The sequence below is a fragment of the Lampris incognitus genome, chromosome 15 (assembly GCF_029633865.1).
Source record: "Lampris incognitus isolate fLamInc1 chromosome 15, fLamInc1.hap2, whole genome shotgun sequence".
Lineage (NCBI taxonomy): Eukaryota > Metazoa > Chordata > Actinopteri > Lampriformes > Lampridae > Lampris > Lampris incognitus.
The window spans coordinates 44,258,563-44,277,703 of NC_079225.1; the positions used below are offsets into that span (position 1 = coordinate 44,258,563).

The 19,141-nt window shown below is 45.6% G+C and overlaps 1 protein-coding gene across 1 annotated transcript in view; it reads right to left on the reverse strand.

Annotated features, from left to right (window-relative positions):
• mboat2b (membrane bound O-acyltransferase domain containing 2b) overlaps positions 1–19,141 on the reverse strand; it is a 58,563-nt gene that overhangs the window by 31,397 nt on the left and 8,025 nt on the right. The window contains exon 2 of the mRNA XM_056294948.1: positions 9,666–9,811. Coding sequence (XP_056150923.1) covers positions 9,666–9,811 — 146 coding nt within the window. The remainder of the gene's footprint in view (positions 1–9,665; positions 9,812–19,141) is intronic.

Here is a 19,141-nt window from a genome sequence, read left to right on the forward strand (position 1 = left end):
TCATATTTTATGTGGATCTTCCAAATCGTCCTCCCCCAAATAGAATCGGGAGTCTTAACCCTCTTTGTTATCGGACGACAAATTTGTGGACTTCATTTCAGCTCAAATACAATTTTTCCTAGAGACAAACACTTCCCCAGAGATCCCACAAGCCACACTATGGGAGACACTTAAGTGTACATCCGAGGGCAAATCATAGCTTATTCTTCTACAATTAAAAAAGAAAAAACTCAAAATTAAAGCAGATTTCTCAACAAATCCTGAATATTGACTCAAAATATGCTCAATCCCCGACCCCAGATCTATATAAGGAACGTTTGAAACTGCAAACTGAATTTAATATTTTATCCACTGATGAGGCAACACGTCTCATTCTGAAATCCAGACACAACATCTATGAATTTGGAGATAAAGTGAATAGATTATTGGCTTTGCAAGCCCGTCAAGCAGCTGCTACCTGCTCAATCACAAAGATTCAGTCACATACAGGAGAGATGCTGACAGATCATGATGACATAAACAAAACCTTTTTTTCTATTTTACTCTAGCCTCTATGCATCAGAATGTAGTGATGACCCTGCTCCCCTACATGCCTTTTTTGAAAACTTGACTATTCCCACTGTATCAGAAGAACGAAATACCAAGACGAGTGCGGACATTTCGATCTCTGAAATAATTACGGCCATTAAATCTATGCAAAATAATAAGTCGCCTGGTCCTGATGGGTTTACGGCTGAATTTTATAAAAAGTTTCCCCTCCAATTGGCACCAATTCATCAAGCTATGTCTATAGAGGCACTCTCCTCGGCATTCTTCCCATGACTTTGAGACAGGCCTCTATATCTCTGCTGGCAAAGAAAGATCCATCATTATGTGAATCACATCGTCCTATTTCTTTGCTAAATGAAGATTTTAAGGTACTGTCCAAGGTCTTAGCTATGCGCCTGGAGAGTGTGATTCCAAATATCGTTTCACCAGATCAAACAGGATTTATTCAAGGCCGACACGTTTACTCAAATCTAAGAAAACTATTCAATGTTGTCCACTCGGACCGGTCAAAATGCCCAGAAGTCGTGATTTCACTTGATGCTGAGAAGGCCTTTGACCGGGTCGAGTGGAAATATCTATTTTTCACCCTCCAAAAATTTGGCTTTAAAGACGAATACATTGCCTGGATCAAATTGCTTTATTCCGCTCCGCTTGCAGCCGTAATCTCTAATAACACTCAGTCTGATTACCTTCCCCTTGGAAGGGGGACAAGATAAGGGTTCCCACTCTCCCCTCTGTTGTTTGCATTAGCAACTGAGCCCCTAGCAATAGCACTGCGACACTGTAAGGACTTTAAAGGCATACACCGAGGTGGGCTAGAGTTTAAAGTTTCTCTCTATGTTGATGATCTGCTTCTGTATGTCTCTGATCCAGCTTTATCACTCCCCTGCATTCTAGACATCCTGAATCAATTTGGAAAAATCTCAGGGTATAAGATAAATTTGTAAAAAAGTGAACTCTTCCCTTTAAACCCTGAAGCAGATGCACTTCCTCCTGGCCTTTTCCCCTTTTAAAAGGGTCCAAGATGATTTTAAACACTTGGGAATTGTGGTCACTCACTCCTTTCCAGCTACAAAAAACTTCACTGCTCTTTTTAATATGCGTAAACAGGATATGAATCGCTGGTCCTCTTTATCATTATCAGTAATAGGGTGCATTAACCTAATTAAAATTACAGTATTACCAAAGTTTTTGTATCTCTTCCAAAACATCCCCATCCTAATTAAAAAATGTTTTTTCAAAACCCTTGATAAAAGTATCATCTTGTTCATATGGGGGAATAAGTCTAGCCGAATCAGCAAAACCCATCTCCAAGGACCAAAGCACTCAGGAGGCCTGGCTTTGCCTAATTTATTTTTTTATTATTGGGCATGCAATATTCAGAAAATAATTCACTGGTTTGAAGGCAAACCAATTGCAGGAAAGGCAGACTGGGTATGGTTAGGGTTCTCATCATGCCAACACCATTTGGGCTCAGTGGTTGGTGCAGCCTTGCCCCTTCTTAGCAATAACCTGAGTTCAAATAAAATAGTCAATCACTCAAGAAGAATATGGGCTCAGTTTCAAAGGCATTTTGGGCTGCAAGGAACTTCTATCCTCTGCTCTATTAAGTCAAATCACATGTTCATTCCCTCCTTACAGACCCTGCATTTACTTTATGCTCTAACAAAGGGATTAGATCAATTCATAATCTATACATAGAAGACATATTTGCGTCTTTTCCTCAATTATCCAAAGTATATGACTTACCTAAGAACCACTTCTTTCATTATTTACAGATCAGGAATTTTGTACAAAAGACATATAACTCATTTCCAAACAAACCCATAAAATCACATGTCGACCATATCCTGGACTTGAATTCAGAACATAAAGGGCTGAAATCCCAGATTTATGAGTTCATTAACAACATCAATCCACATTCCATGGAAAATTTAAAACTGGCCTGGAACTCTGATCTTGGAATAGCTTTAAGAGATGACCAATGGGACTCTATTTTAGATTTGATACACACATCGTCTACGTCTGCTAAACATGGCTTAATACAATTAAAAGTTGTACACTGACTACATTTTACTAATGCTAGATTGGCAAAGATTTATCCAAACATTGAGCCTTTATGCCCTCGATGTAGAGGCCAGCCGGCAGAGTTAATGCACATGTTTTGGCTGTGTCCAAATCTCTCCCCCTTTTGGATAAGAATTTTCAAAGCCTTTAGTGAGATGTTTGAAATCCAATTTGACCCTGACCCAATCTGTGCTCTCTTTGGTTTAACATCACAGCAATCCCGTGCTCTCTTACCAAATAAAGCCCATGTGATCATAGCTTTCACCACGTTGCTTGCGAGGCGTTTGATCCTCTTAAAATGGAAACAACAGACTCCTCCATCCTTTTCTCATTGGGTCAAAGATATTATGCATTTCTTAAATTGAGAGAAAATTAAATACACACTAAAAGGGTCATCTGGAACCTTTGCTAAGATATGGAGGCCCTTTCTGGGTTTCTATGACTCTCTACAGGAACCCCTTAGTAGGGCAGAAGCCATAAATGTCCTATTACAGTAATGAGCATCTCCGCCCCGTTTTTGTTTTGTTTTTTTTCCTTTCCCCCTTCATCTTTCCTTCCTTTTGTTTGAATAATTAATACAATTATTTGATTATCTTATGTTTTCTCTTTACCTCAAAATGTATTCTGTAACCTGTGATCCTATGAGTGGGTGGGTGGGTGGGTGGGTAGTGATGGAAATGGGGTTTTCAATTTGTTAATACATGTGATGGATAATACTTTGTATCTGGGGATGAGTAGCTGATTTGACGTTATACGTGTTTTGTAATTCTTGTGGGATAAAACATTTGAAAATCAATAAAATATATTTACAAAAAAAAAATCTCCGACAGATTCGCAAACTGAAGCGCTGTTAGCAATGACCTACTGTTACAATTCCATACAGGCTAAGCCAGGAAAACTTTACTTTTAAACGTGCTAGCTAGCTTAACAAAGGGATAGAGAGCGTTATGACACGTCTTACCATTACAACAGCTGCTCAGCTTTTGCCGCGAATTCGCAGCCACGTCACTCTTGTGTCTCTCGTGTGTCACTAAATGAAGTCCCCTTTGCTCCAACAGGTAAACCGGAACTATATATTCGTTAGTTAACCATAAGGTTGGTGATACACAGACTGTAACAGAAAATACTACACACAGGTTTTGAGAATGTTCACCAAGAGGAGAAAATCTACAATAAAGATAACATGAACACCATATATTGACTCAGCTACACCTACACACTGCGATAATTGTCTCAATGTGTTATTCCCAACACCGCCACATCAGCTCACTGGCGCTGTGTCATCATCCAGCTGTTGAAATGGTTGCTTGTGACAGTCGTTGCTTGGCTTGCTTTATGGGTGTGATGATTTTTTTTAGACATACTCTGTAATGGTTTTCCGTACAGGCCTCATACATACAGGCCATTTATGATGGAAATAATGATATTTAGCATGACATGTTGCATTGGGATGTGAGTTGCATTCAGATTTGAGCATCAGTGTAAAGGCTGGTGGGCGGCACGGTGGTGCAGTGGTTAGCACGGTCACCTCACAGCAAGAAGGTCCTGGGTTCGAACCCCGGGGCAGTCCAACCGGCCGGCCCTGTCATGGTCTGGCGGCCTGTCCAGGGTGTCTCCCTGCCTGCCACCCAATGACTGCTGGGATAGGCTCCAGCATACTGCGACCCTGGATAAGCGGTTTGGATAATGGATGGATGGATGGATGTAAGACCTGATAGCCCAGGGCTCCTGCTGATTCAGTGATATTAGTGAGTTGCAATGTTTTTAATATGTTTATGCAAACAAAAAAGACCTTCTGACCAAGTTCCCTTCACGAATATGCTTCAAAACAGTCCCTTTACTGGAGCTGTTCAGTCATCAACAGTGCAGAACAGTGGTTGTATTGGTCAGCTCCCAGTACCCAACAGCAGAAGACTGCAGCTTGAGTGCAGGAAATATTGGGGTCAAACAGGTACATTTGTGTTCACCTAAATCCATTAAATGAAGATTACAGTCAAAGCAGCTCATGTTTTCAGGCTCTTTCATCCATAAGTGACAGCATGAAGAGCAATATTTCATTTTCATTTTCCAGAAAAGACACCATTTCCTCATAACTGACATCACTTTCATTCTCACTCGTGAATTTTGTTGATAATGAAGGATGTAAACATTAATAGGTCAATTTTATTTCAGGAATAAGAAGGATGAATAAACGGCTGTTTAGATGGATCCCCTCTCCACTTTTTGCCTTATGCCTCTGCCAAACTTATAACGGGGTAGAGACACACTGACAGCTTGTCCCGATGTAATGTGGGCTCCACTTGCTGTCTCAGGTTTCATGCTGCAGAGGTCCAAAGTTCCCCGAGACCACAATAAGTCGATTATTATCTTTGTAAAGCCTGTAAACAGCAGATCAGATTCTCTCTGACTGACCGTCTCTGCCGAGCCTGGAACCTGAGAACCTGTAGGGCTGCTCTCTCTGTTCAGTTAGAAAATATTTTACAGACAATTAGACCAACATAAAATAACGTCCATATCAGGGCTTCCGGTGAAGCCCTGCTCTGGATGGACATGTAGTTACTTATGCTGCCCCAATCGGTCTTGAAAACAACCCCTACTGGAAAACTTTAATTCGTAATCTTTGAAGGGAGAGAAATGAGTGGAGCGGGGGGGATCCCAGAGAGGTCAGAAGACTTTAAAAAAAAGTGGGTAACTGAACAATTAACATCGAAAAAAGACCTAATGGCGCCCTCCGGCGAGGAAAATGGCGTCTTGCTATGTAGCAGAGAAGAAGTTACTCAGCTAGGAGACGAGCTGCTCCGTGAAATGTCGCCTGTCTCCAAAGAACTCTGCGACTTTAAAAAAGATACACACACGGCTATTTCTGAACTTAAGCATGATTTAAGGAAATACTTGAAGGAAGAACTAGCAACACTAAAACACGAGCTTAACCAGACTATCTGAGGCTGGGGGCGACACTCCAAGCTCAAGGCCAGGCAGTGGAGGACAACATTTCAGATGTGGGAGAGCTGAAACCAAAGAAGCTCTGCTATATTTGTTGAAACCGCAGCACGGGCTGTAGGAAAAAAGTGACCGATCCGGAAAGCAAATCTAGAAAAAACAACATTTGGATATATGGCATTCCTGAGGACTCCAAGGGCGACGCGATGATTAAGTTTGTGGAAAACTTGCTGACTACGGAGCTGCCCTTACTCAATGGTATGTCTCTCCAAATTAAACACACTCATAGAGTGTTGACCCAGAAGCCAGGACCTGATGCTACTCCAAGGTCCATTGTTATAAACTTCCTGCAGTTTGACATGAACAAAACTGTCCTGAAATTGGCTTGGAAAAAGAAAGTTCACATAAATAACAAGCACATTTTCTTCGACCATGATTATGCCTATTGTAGAGAATTCGGGGGGCAGCCGGGACACAAACCCGGGTCTCCCGCAGCACGGGCGACTACGTTAACCAGTCGACTCGAGTCTAGTCATCCGTGGTCATTACACTATGAGGCGACGGAGAAGCACAGAGCTTACGGGGAATTAAAAAATGCTCAAAGAGAAAGGCATTCACTTCCAAACGCCGTTCACGAGGATTTGAATCCACTGGAGCTCTGGTCCACGGACTTACGAGGATACACAGGGGGTTGCATGGGAGCTGACGGTGCGGGTTCAGGTGGCCACTGCTAGGGAGGACCCGGGCTCCAGCATGGAGAAGAACATACTGAAGGCGTTCCCATAGGAACAAGCAGAAACCAGGGACAGAGAAAAAACGAATGGAGACATGAGTGAGGGGAAAGCCTTGGGAGTTCAGCAGACCACCCCAACATCAAAAGAATGGAGACCACACTGAACAGTAAGTGAACTTAGTGGAAATATGTGAGGTAACCTCGAGTCATTCTTTCCTATTTTCTTTATAAATATTGTAAACCACCGATTGAACAGAACAACATTGTGGTTTACCTTGAACTTATCTAGGAATGTACGTGCAGGTCAGTCATTCCACCACTAGGGAGCGCCCCAACAATTTTGGGGGGGGGCATTTACCTCCACCCTCCAACGGGGAATTTAGAGGGACGAGGGTCCCTTTATTCTGGGAAGTCTCTGTACTTGTTATGATGTCCTTGAGTGTGCGTTACTGTTTTGTGCTAAAAGTAGGGGAGATCTGTTTTTGTGTTTTTCAATGTAAGAAATCTGCATCTGTGGAGGGTATTACCTTATAAATATAGCACTCAAAAATATAACTTTATATCATATATATCATATATCAAAGAAGGCCGAATCAGTTCATCTGGCTACAACGTTTATTGATAGATATGTTTCATCACTCAACTAAGTGACATCTTCAGTCTAAACTCAAAGTACTGCCTATACTCAAAAACTATAAGCATCACATGGTCAATGTTCATTCATTCATTCATCATCAGCCGCTTCTCGAGGGTCAGGTCGTGGTAGCAGCAAGCTAAGTAGGGCACTCCAGACATCCTTCTCCCCAGCAACACCCTCCAGCTCCTCCTGGGGGATCCCAAGGCGTTCCCAGGCCAGACTGGACATGTAGTCCCTCCAGCAAGTTCTGGGTTTACCCCAGGGTCTCCTCCCAGTTGGATGTACCTGGAAAGCCTCCAAAGGAAGGCGCCCAGGAGGCATCCTCATCAGATGCCTGAACCACCTCAACTGGCTCCTTTCGACGCAAAGGAGCAGTGGCTCTACTCCGAGCTCCCTCCGGATGTCTGAGCTCCTCACCCTATCTCTAAGGCTGAGTCCAGACACCCTACGGAGGAAACTCATTTCAGCCGCTTGTATCCGCGATCTCACCCTTTTGGTCACTACCCAAAGCTCATGACCATATGTGAGGGTTAGAACGAAGACTGACTGGTAAACTGAGAGCTTTGCCTTGCAGCTCAGCTCCCTCTTCACCACAACGGTCCGGTACAACTTCTGCATTACTGCTGTTGCTGCTGCACATGGTTAATGTAATTTCTCTAAATATTAATGAGCTTCTAAGCCCAGTCAAACTGAACAAAATTCTTACAAAATTAAAAAGCAATAACACAGATCTTGCATTCTTGCAAGAAACGCAAATGACAGAGATAAAACATGAATAACTTGAAAGGATTTAAATGTATTTTCCTCCTCAAATGGATCAAAACATACAAGATGGGTAGTTATACTGATTTCCAGAAGAGTAATGTATGAACATATCCCCACTATTATGGATAGATAAGGCACATTCATACTGATGAAAGGAAAAGTTGATGGACATTTTTTTACCTCTACAATGTATATATTCCTCCCAGCTCACAGTCATATTTTTACATACTGGATATGATTGCAACAGGAGCACAAGGGACTGTTTTCTTGGGGAGGATTTTTCTCCCATTTTCTCCCCAATCGTATCCAGCCAATTATCTCACTCTTCTGAGCCATCCCGGTCGCTACTCCGAGACCCCCTCTGGTGATCCGGGGAGGGCTGCAGACTACCACATGTCTCCTTCGGTACACGTGGAGTTGCCAGTCGCTTCTTTTCAACTGACAGGAGTTTCACCACGGGGACGTAGCGCATAGGAGGATCAAGCAATTCCCCCTTGTTCCTCCTCCCCCTGAACAGGTGCCCCGACTGACCAGAGGAGGCGCTAGTGCAGCGACCAGGACCAGAGGTGTAAAAACCAGGTCCAGAAAGTAAATGTCCAAACCGTGTATTTGCTCCAACCATGTTACTAAACAGCTGATTTCATTAGCTAGTTTTCCCTACCCGGTTGAGGAGTGGTGTTGACTAGAATCTGCTGGTGTAGTGCATGAGTGGAGCAAATACATGGTTTGGACTTTTACTTTCTGGACCTGGTTTTTACACCTCTGACCAGGACACATACCCACATCCGGCTTCCCACCCGCAGACATGACCAATTGTGTCTGTAGGGACGCCCAACCAAGCCGGAGATAAAACAGGGATTTGAACGGGCAATCCCTGTGTTGGTAGGCAACGGAATAGACCGCTACGCCACCCGGACGCCTGAAAATGGAACCATTAACATTAAGTTGGCACGTCGGCCGAGGAGCTCAACTTATGTTGTTCGTCAGCAAAATGGTAGGGTTAGTAACGTTATACAAGTGGAATTCCGACTAACAAGTACGCTAGCTAACCATGGAAACAACGCCAACACCTAACCTTACATCCAAATTGTGATGGCTAGTGTTCGCTAAATCAAAACAACAACCTCATCAGGCTAATTAACAGTCCCAAGCTTGACACACAGTCATATAAGCCAATTAAGGTCATCGTAACGCCACTGTGAGGCATGAGGCCCAAAGGCCTCCCAGCAACGAGTCTGCGCTGCACGTGCCAAGCCACAAGATTTTTTTATTTATTTTTTGACAACTCAGAAGGCATTCATCTCATTTATTCCCCATGACCCTGTTCTCACAGACCCAGAACCCCTACCCCCACCCCCCGCCCCATTCCAAAAACTCATCGGCTCTACACGGATCGCACAAATGACCTATTTTGGATCCAAAACGGCAATTTTCACTGAAAGGTGACAAGTTTGCACCCCTGATATTCTCCCAGCCAGTGTATCAGAGGATGAAATAATGGACTCGGGGCAGACGTTTGGGTAAGCTGTGTCCTGTTTTGAACGAACAGAGGTTTTCAATCTGGTTTTAAACCCTGGAACAGTGTCGCTCTGCATATTATTATTGAAGAGACTGCATTAATTAAACATGTGGTATTGGACACCTTAACCAAACTATCACCTTAATTGAATTACTCACCTTAATTAGATTATTGATGCATGTAAAGATACTTAACACAGTAGTGCCACTGCCACGTCTCTTTGTGTGACACTTTAAAAATCAATGCAATGTTTTTAGAAATCAATACAATACTGTGGAAGACAGTATGGCAATACTCCAGCATATCATATGTTCTTGTACCCGTTCACCGGATCTAGCTGTGTCTTACAGAAAGAGGTCTCTGGTGGACACTCATCTCTAAACTTGCAGAAAGAAAAGACTCTCAGACCATCAGCATGCAGGTGTGGACTAACATCCAGCAGCCTGCAGACTCACCAGCCGAAGCAGAAGAGGGCGAAGTAGAGGCCAAGCAGCGTGGCCACCACATGTCTGATGAACGGACTGGTCCTGCTCGGGTGAAGGTAAAGACGGAACCAGAAGGCTGTCAGCAGAGCACACAGCTGGCAAACCACAAAGTTCACCTGGAGAGAGCGAGAGAAAGAGAGACAGAGATGGAGAGGCAGAAAGACAGAGACAGAGAGACGGAGAGAGACAGAGAGTGAGACGGAGAGAGACAGGGAGCGGGAGAGATGGCGAGAGATAAGGACGTCATGGCAGATCTTGGTACATTAGGATCAGACAGGTCTCTGGTTTCATTCAGAAGAAAGAGAGATCTGAACCAACCAAATCCACGCCTGAGGACAGATGAACCACAAAACCAATGAAACGTCTGTCTATCATCTGTCCATCATGCAGGATTATTGTGAGGTCACAGCAAGTCCATCTGAAGGACACAAGAACCCTTCACATCTAGAAGCTGCGATATAATAAAGTACACACACTTGTTGTAAATGGGATAAAACATCAATACGGTCTAAGATGTGTGTCCGTGTCCTTGTGTCTTCATGTTTACACACCCATCAAGACTGATTATTAGGACAATTATTAGGATGATTATTAGGGTAAGAAAACTTACTCGGATGTTCAGTAAACTGGAGTTTGATCTACATATGTGAGCTGGATACTAACAGATGGTATGCTGGTCCTCATTCTGGAGCGTTTGATGCAGACTGGTCTCAGTGCTGAACTCATGACAGAGCTCTGCTGATCTGAGACATGAATGAAGTCTATTAATAGAAGCTACATTCTATTTTTACTCAGCACCCAGCAGAGCAGAGCAGAGCAGACCTTCTGCAGCCACTTCCTGTTCTACATGTTAGTTCCAGTCACAACATCCAGACATGTCAATACACCTCTCTCTCTCTCTCCGTCTGTCTGTCTATATGTCTGTCTGTCTGCCAATCTGTCTGTCTGTCTATATGTCTCTCTGTCTGTCTGTCTCTGTCTCTCTGTCTGTCTGTAACCTCCAGCGAGTTCTGGGTCTACCCCGGGGTCTCCTCCCAGTTGGCCGTGCCCGGAAAACCTCCAAAGGAAGGCACCCAGGAAGCATCCTCATCAGATGCCCAAACCACCTCAACTGGCTCCTTTCAACGTGAAGGAGCAGCGGCTCTACTCCGAGCTCCCTCCGGATGTCCGAGCTCCTCACCCTGTCTCTAAGGCTGAGCCCAGACACCCTACGGAGGTTAGAAAATATTTCACAGACAATTAGACCAACCTAAAATAACATCAATATCAGGACTTCCGGTGATGCCATGCTCTGGATGGACATGTAGCTACTTATGCTGCCCCAGTCGGTCTTAAAAACAAGCCCTACTTGAAAACTTTAACTTGCAAACTTTGAGGGGAGAGAAATGCGTCGGGGGGGGGGGGGGCGGAGAGGTCAGAAGAGTTCAAAAAAGTGGGTAACTGAACAATTAACATTGAAAAAAAGACCAAATGGAGCCCTCTGACGAGGAAATGTCGTTTTTGGGATATTTGGGATGTGTGTTTTTGTCTTTTGTGTCCCGCTGTCATTGGTTTCATGTACTTGTGTACGCAAGTACATGAAACCAAGGACAATAAATTGTTCCTGATTCCTGAATGTTTTATTTTGCCGTGCTCAAGGACTTTAGACCTGAAAAGATCAGTCTGATGAATGTTTTCATGACTTTAACAAAGGGGAAAGCCTTTCACTGGTGCCCAACCTGAGGCGACCTCGCTCTCGACATGGGCAGTCTTGACTGTCCCTGGTGTGACGTCACTCTGAGGAACAAATGGTGCTATTTCATCCCATTAAAAGAACCTGCTGAAACAGAGATGTTATTTGAAATGTTGTGAAAGCATGAAAATGGTGCCAGCAAGATCCACCCCAAGACTAGACCACACTTCTTTTCCATAACCCCCACCACCACCACCATCACCTTTACAATTAATGAAACAAAAGCTAATTAACCTAGAGGTTTGGTTCTCTTGACTTGAGATGAATCCATAGGGCTGAGATGAAGCTGTTTTGCAGGTTAGACACGGCTCAGCGGCCCGCGGGATGGAGACCCGCAGCACCACGGAGCCAAATGATTATGGCGATGTCCGAGTTAAAAATTAGCTTCACGGCCATTTTCCTGAGTCATTTCCCTCAGATGGAGGTTAAAGCATGGTCACTCCGCTAAGAGGAAGTAATTTATAGCCGGCAGAGAAGAGGAGATGACCTCTGGTATGATGAAGCCTCATTCCATCACATCAGAGAATAGAAATGCAGACAAAGGAGAGAGAGAGAGGAGGATTTTAATTAAAACCTCCTCCTTGTAGACGTCTATTAGAGACGAGCAGCTCCCCTGCACGTCACAAAGGACGAATTAGAAATTCTCCTGGTCTTAACTACACAAACGACACTAAAGAAGAAGAAAAAAAAATCGGTGGCGACAATCAGTCAAAATGTTACTGCTTTTTTTACCCTCATCAAATGAAAAATAAAAATGAATGTGACACTTGTATGAGAGCAGAATGTGTTTCAGAGGTCTACGTTTTCGAGTGCGATCTACAGACTTGAGGGCCGGTCTGTTTCTCCATAAAAGAAAGACACGAGTACGGTAGAAAAGAAAATGCTGAACTTTGCCAGCATAGATCACAAACAGATGATTACTGATTTCTTTTCAACCTGCTGTTTAAACACTGGTGATGTTCTCTGGGATAACATCGTGTTATAGAAACCTTCCCTCACATGTTCCAGTCAAGAAGCTGCTGAGCAAGGTAACCTTCATCTAGTAGCACTCCCAGTGACCAGCAGCAGGAGCCCTGTTGTACTGGTCAGGCAGCAGCAGGAGACTAGCTGTACTGGTTAGGCAGCAACAGGAGACTGGTTGTACTAGTTAGGGAGCAGCAGGAGACTGGTTGTACTGGTCAGGCAGCAGCAGGAGACTGGTTGTACTGGTCAGGGAGCAGCAGGAGACTGGTTGCACTGGTCAGGGAGCAGCGAGAGACTGGTTGTACTGGTCAGGCAGCAGCAGGAGACTGGTTGTACTGGTCAGGGAGCAGCAGGAGACTGGTTGTACTGGTCAGAGAGCAGCAGGAGACTGGTTGTACTAGTCAGGGAGCAGCAGGAGACTGGTTATACTAGTCAGGGAGCAGCAGGAGACTGGTTGTACTAGTTAGGGAGCAGCAGGAGACTGGTTGCACTGGTCAGGGAGCAGCAGGAGACTGGTTGCACTGGTCAGGGAGCAGCAGGAGACTGGTTGTACTGGTCAGGCAGCAGCAGGAGACTGGTTATACTAGTCAGGGAGCAGCAGGAGACTGGTTGTACTAGTCAGGGAGCAGCAGGAGACTGGTTATACTAGTCAGGGAGCAGCAGGAGACTGGTTGTACTAGTTAGGGAGCAGCAGGAGACTGGTTGCACTGGTCAGGGAGTAGCAGGAGACTGGTTGTACTAGTTAGGGAGCAGCAGGAGACTGGTTGTACTGGTCAGGGAGCAGAAGGACACTGGTTGTACTAGTCAGGGAGCAGCAGGAGACTGGTCATACTGGTCAGGCAGCAGCAGGATACTGGTTGCACTGGTCAGGTAGCAGGAGGATACTGGTTGTACTACTCAGGTAGCAGGGCTGAATGTGGCCCCAGGTGCAGCTAGTCTCTGAATCCATAAAGATTTCTGATCCTCTCGTTTCTCCACACAGACTTGAGTTCTGAGCCACAGACCGGTAGAGAACAGAGCTTTGAATGAAGCTGCTGTCTCATGTCCTCCTTGGACCTACTGACGGACTCTGCTTCCTTCCTGCAGGCCTTTAAGTAAACGTCTTGGCAGTTTTTGCCAGATGAACGTCTTTTCAGTGCAGCAATGAGAACATATGGCGTGATATGAACCTCCATTCATCTATGCGCCTCTCATTAATACAGCATGGAGGTTCAGCCTGTTCTTCATCCTGTCAGACACCACAACTCCTCCCCCTCGGCTCTTCCTCATGGATTCACCCGTTCACTGCCTCCCTTCACCTTCCTCTAAATTTTCACCCTCCTCCAAAACCTGAACACTACCGCTGGATTATCTGGAAGGTGTCACACCTTCACAGGACGCTTTCTGCGAGTTCAGAGCCCCGCCAGCTTCAAATCAAACTGGATTTGCAGGATGAAAACACACTATTGTGACCAGATGATGCCAAATCCACCAAAACTGGAGAAATTAAGGAGAACCACTTCGTCTCCTCACGCTCATGTCAACACATGGTGGTGAAGCGTTCTTACCCCACCAGCAGACATGATGACTCGTTCCAATACACTGCGCTTGTTCCATGATGATAGCACCTGTTATATGAGACACTTACTCTAAAAAAGAAAGATGACCTAAAAGATGATTTAAAGATTTCTTTTCCTGTTTAGTGAACATTTCTTCACAATTCTTAGACTCATGAAATGAGTTCACTTTATTGAAAGAGGCAATAATATCTGCTCGTGGGGTAAAAAAATGACTAGCAATATTTTGAAATAAGGATTATGAGACTTAAAACAAGATAAACTATCTTGATAAGCTCATATTTTTTGCAGTGTGTTGTCAGTTTATTTTAACTTTAAATGACAGTGTTAGGGGGCGTCCAGGTGGTGTTGCGGTCTATTCCATTGCCTACCAACATGGCCGTGTCTGCGGGTGGGAAGCCGGTCGCTGCACTAGCGCCTCCTCTGGTCAGTCAGGGCGCCTGTTCAGGGGGGAGGGGGAACAGGGGGGAATAGCGTGATCTTCCCACGCGCTACGTCCTCCTGGTGAAACTCCTCCAGGTGAAAAGAAGCGGCTGGCAACTCCACATGTATGGGAGGAGGCATGTGGTAGTCTGCAGTTCCCCCCGGATCGGCAGAGGGGTAATTGGACAAGAACAACTGCAGAGAAAGGGGGGGAAATCCCCCCCCCAAAAAAAGAGTGTTGGATTGTGACACTCCATCTGCTTATGAGAAGGGACAACATATTCAGAGGGTATCCTAGCACACAGGCACATGCACACACACACACACACACACGAGTTAGGACGGTAGTGCAGAAAACCTTCGGAGATGTGAGTGTTGTTTTATCTCCATGGATACAGGAGAGAGTCTTTGGGATGCTTGTTGCTAAGAAACAGCAGAGAGGATGTTTTTAATCAAACCCCCATCACATCTACTCCAGTTTACAAGGATGTCATAATCTGTCTGGGTGTGTGTCTGGGTGTGTGTGTGTGGTATGTAGGGTTTTCAGCCAGCCACCCTCTGGTCACCTGTGCTTTTTCCACAGCCAAAACGTTTCTGTAATAAATGGATGAACATTTTAATGAACGTGAACTTTCTTCTACAGTAAGCACAGAGTGTTTGTTCATATGTAGCAGTGGATGAAAGCATATGTACGTAAGCTGCCACGTGCACAATGTCATTAAATCTGCTACCTCGTGAGTACTAATAACTTGGTACCACTTTACATCACAGCTCAGTAATACCAGGGTCATTACCATTAGTTACCAGTAGCTACTAGTAGTAGTTATCTAGGTAGTTACCCTCCACTCCTTTCCTAACGTCCTATTTAAGCTCATGGTTTGTTACCTGGAAACCGAGATGGTAGTCTCTATGTAATAACGCAGATTCACGTAAATCCGCCTGACCTACATGTCTTTGGGCTGTGGGAGGAAACCGGAGCACCCGGAAGAGACTCATGCAGACACGGCGAGAACTTGCAAACTCCACACAGATGGCGGCCTGGGATGACCCCCAAGGTAGGACAACCCCGGGGTTTGAGCCCAGGACCTTCTTGCTCTCAGGCGACCGTGCTAACCACTGCGCCACCATGCTGCCCCTAAAGGGCCTGAGCCGGATTCGAACCCAGGCCGCTGCGGTAAGGACTCAGCTTTGGACTGGCGGCCTGTTCCGGGTGTCTCCCCGCCTGCCGTCCAATGACTGTTGGGATAGGCTCCAGCATCCCGTGACCCCAAATGGGATAAGCGGCTTGGATAATGGATAATGGATCTCATCTCATCATCAGCCGCTTCTCCGGGGTCGGGTCGCGGTGGCAGCAAGCTAAGCAAGGTACTCCAGACGTCCCTCTCACCTGCAACGCCCACTAGCTCCTCCTGGGGGATACCAAGGCGTTCCCAGGCCAGATGGGGCATGTAGTCCCTCCAGCGAGTTCTAGGTCTACCCCGGGGTCTCCTCCCAATTGGACGTGCCCGGAAAACCTCCAAATTCCGTCTGTCCTCTTATCCTCATAATTGTGGACGTAACTTGATATGTACCACTTGAACCTTTTCACCCGTTTGCTGGTAGGTGCAGGTGAAAGTTTGCTGGTAGGTGCAGGTGAAAGTTTGCTGGTAGGTGCAGGTGAAAGTCTGTCGACAGTTCGGTGCGTGTCGTTGACATGTATCCATGGTAAATCTTGAAGGCATCGCAAAAAATATGCCATTGTCAATAGCGCACGCCAACAAACAGGAAACTGGTATGACCGCTGCAGTAGAAACCGGAAGTCAGCGAACTACTGTTATGCACAGAGGCAATAACAATACAAAAGTCCTCACAACAACTTTAAGGAAGTTTTTTTTTTAAATTACAACCAGAGTGATTAACGCCTTAATTTCTGTTTTGGCCGGTGTTAGATTTGCATGTGTGTGTTTGGCTCAGTCGCTTCTAGCTAGGCCCTCCCAGTCCTCAAGATGGCGGTGGTTTACTGTGGCTTCACCTCGTTCCCATATGCATTAATATCTATATGACTTCCTCCATTACAGTCTACTGAATGTGGAGCAGGTTTGATAATGTATAAACCCATAACTCCCGTCTCAGTGGAACATCTGTCGTGCACGTGACGGCGGAAGTCGACTACACTCAAGATGATTAAATCCTCTGTGAGCGCTAAGTGCACTCTCAGTGCTAATACATTAGACAGTCAGAGACGTATGGGTCCAATGAGCCACTTATCATGAAGCATTTGTAGACAAACAGACACTCAGATAGAGTGATAGCAGGTTTAACTGTATAAAGCTTATAAGGAAAGATATGCCTGCAACCTCAACAGGCATAAACAAATGTCGCCTTGTAATATCGCTTCAAGCGGCAGTAGACAACTTCTTGTTTTGCTTTAACTTATTGTAACCGGTTACTTTCTTGCCCGGTGCGGGATTCGATACGGGGTGTACTGCACCACAAGGCGACACCACTAACCGCTCGGCTAAAGGGTCAGACCCGGCTAACGGGTCTTATTGGTAGTTTACACTAGTCACCCTCTCCCGGAAGCGCGCCCTCGCGCTTTGTTCTTCCCGCGCTCCGAAGAGACTTCTGAGGATCTGCACACTTCCGGATCCCGCCGCTGCCACCAATGTAATCGGTTATTTTCTTGCCCGGTGCGGGATTCGATACGGGGTGTACTGCACCACAAGGCGACGTCACTAACCGCTCGGCTAAAGGGTCAGACCCATTAGCTTGGGGCTAACGTGTCTTATTAGTAGTTTACATTATTATGAAGTAAATGTTGATTTCACAGTGTAACAGCTGTAGAATAATGACACCATCGGCATTTAGATTGGTTCCCTATGTAACCCACAAAAAGAGTCACCGGCCGATCGCCGGGGGGTCGGCCCCCTTCGCTGCGTCTACCACCTCGCGGGAAAACGAAGGCTCGATTTACGGCACAAAGGAAGTGCGTCAACCATCGCGCGGCGCAAAACAGGAAGAGGATAACGCATTTATTCTCCCCGGTAGCTATCGGTAGCCAGACCTAGTAGCGGAAATGGCGGACGGCGGAACAACCGAAGCGGCAGTGGAAACTCTATCCGGAAAAGGAGCCCCGTTGACGGAGGACGCAAAAGAGAGAGGTGGAAACAGAGGCAAAATGAGAGAACCTTGCGCAGGCATTCATTCACTCGGTGGAGAGAGCTCCGGTGTTATGTCGAACTCGGTTTCCCCGTCGAGATCCGTTTCCCCCTAGCCAGAGGAAAGCGTTCGCGTGGAAACAGGTTAGCTATCGATTAGGTTAAGGTACGCTTTAGGTTAAGCTTAGGGTTAGGTTGAAGTTAGGTTAAGGTTAGGTTGATGTTTAAGTTGGGTTAAGGTTAATCAAGCATTCCGGCGTTGTGTTGAACTCTGGCTGGGGGGGGGGGGAGATCTCGATGGGGTAACAGAGTTCACTACAACACCCTGGACTTGAGGGGATCCAAACTGACATTCGGTTGGCATCTTTCTACTGGATCAGTAAGTAACACAGTCTGCCTACTTATTAATACTACGGAATGTTTTACTCTGTCTTTATCACAGCACTGAGATCGGGGTTTCTAGTTCAAATTGGGATTCTTTTGATTGTTTCTTGCTTTGGACAGTAGCCAGGCTGCTAATAAACAGAAAGGATCTGGTTGTCTTTGCAACAGCGGCCGAAACAATAAAAACACTTGGAAACGCTAGAGGGGGTACAGTTGAAAAGTTGTCTACAACCTCTTTAATACTGACGGTACCGTAACAGTACCATGCCGAACCCACGTTGGACCCACTAAGACTATGGTACAGTGACAAAGCTTTTATTTAGGGAGGCATAATAAATGTCGTGACTGTCTTGATGAACAAGTTCAATATTATTTCTGAAACTAACCCTTTCATTAAAGTGGCAGTAAGTGATCCTAGGCGGAAGTTAGCAAGAGTTAGCTGTATTCTGAAATCGTCCTGCAAAACAATCCGCCCCCTTCACTTCTGCCCAAGAGCCTCGTGAATGCACGAACTGATTGACAGCAAGTAGGAACCAATGGAGACGCCGAGTTGCAGAGCCCTCTTCTGATTGGCTGATGAGGAGTGGGGGGGGGGTACAGAGAAATCGTTCTGTCCGCAGTGCACCTCCTTTCTGTTGGAATTAGCTGGTCTTATTTATTTTTTAATAAAAAATAAATAAATCTGAGGTCAGGAGTCAGGTCTATTTGATAAGTACGTTTTTCAACATCAGGCATTTGAATTGTAGTGTCACTCACTCTGACACTGCAATTCAAGTAATGTAAAAAGCCAGAAAGAAATAGAGAGGATTGTTTTCAGTTGGTGATCTCCGTATATTGTATATTTCTGTATATTCCCTAGTCTGGGAAATGGCGGCGCCAACACACATTTGCGACGGCCTCACCCAGTTCCGACGATGCCGTGTCTTTACCCAGGTCTACATCTGCGCCCGAGTTTGTGTCACCGTGCGAAGAATTATATCTGTGATGGTCGATATCGTTTGATGGCTGGGAGAGCTGGCATTGATTCGGCTGGGAGCGCTTGGTCTGCTGCGTCCCGTGGGCCGAGGGACCACGGCCTTGCCTGGAGCTGCGCCCCAAGAGGAAGCACCGAGGGCGGTCTGGCAGGACGCGGAAGCGGGGCAGGCTAAGCTAACTGCCCTAGACCGTCAGTTCCGACAGTCATGCTGGCTGGTGTTTGTTCTCTGGACAGTGACATTTTTTGGACTGTGTTGTTTTTTTTCCTCTCCATTT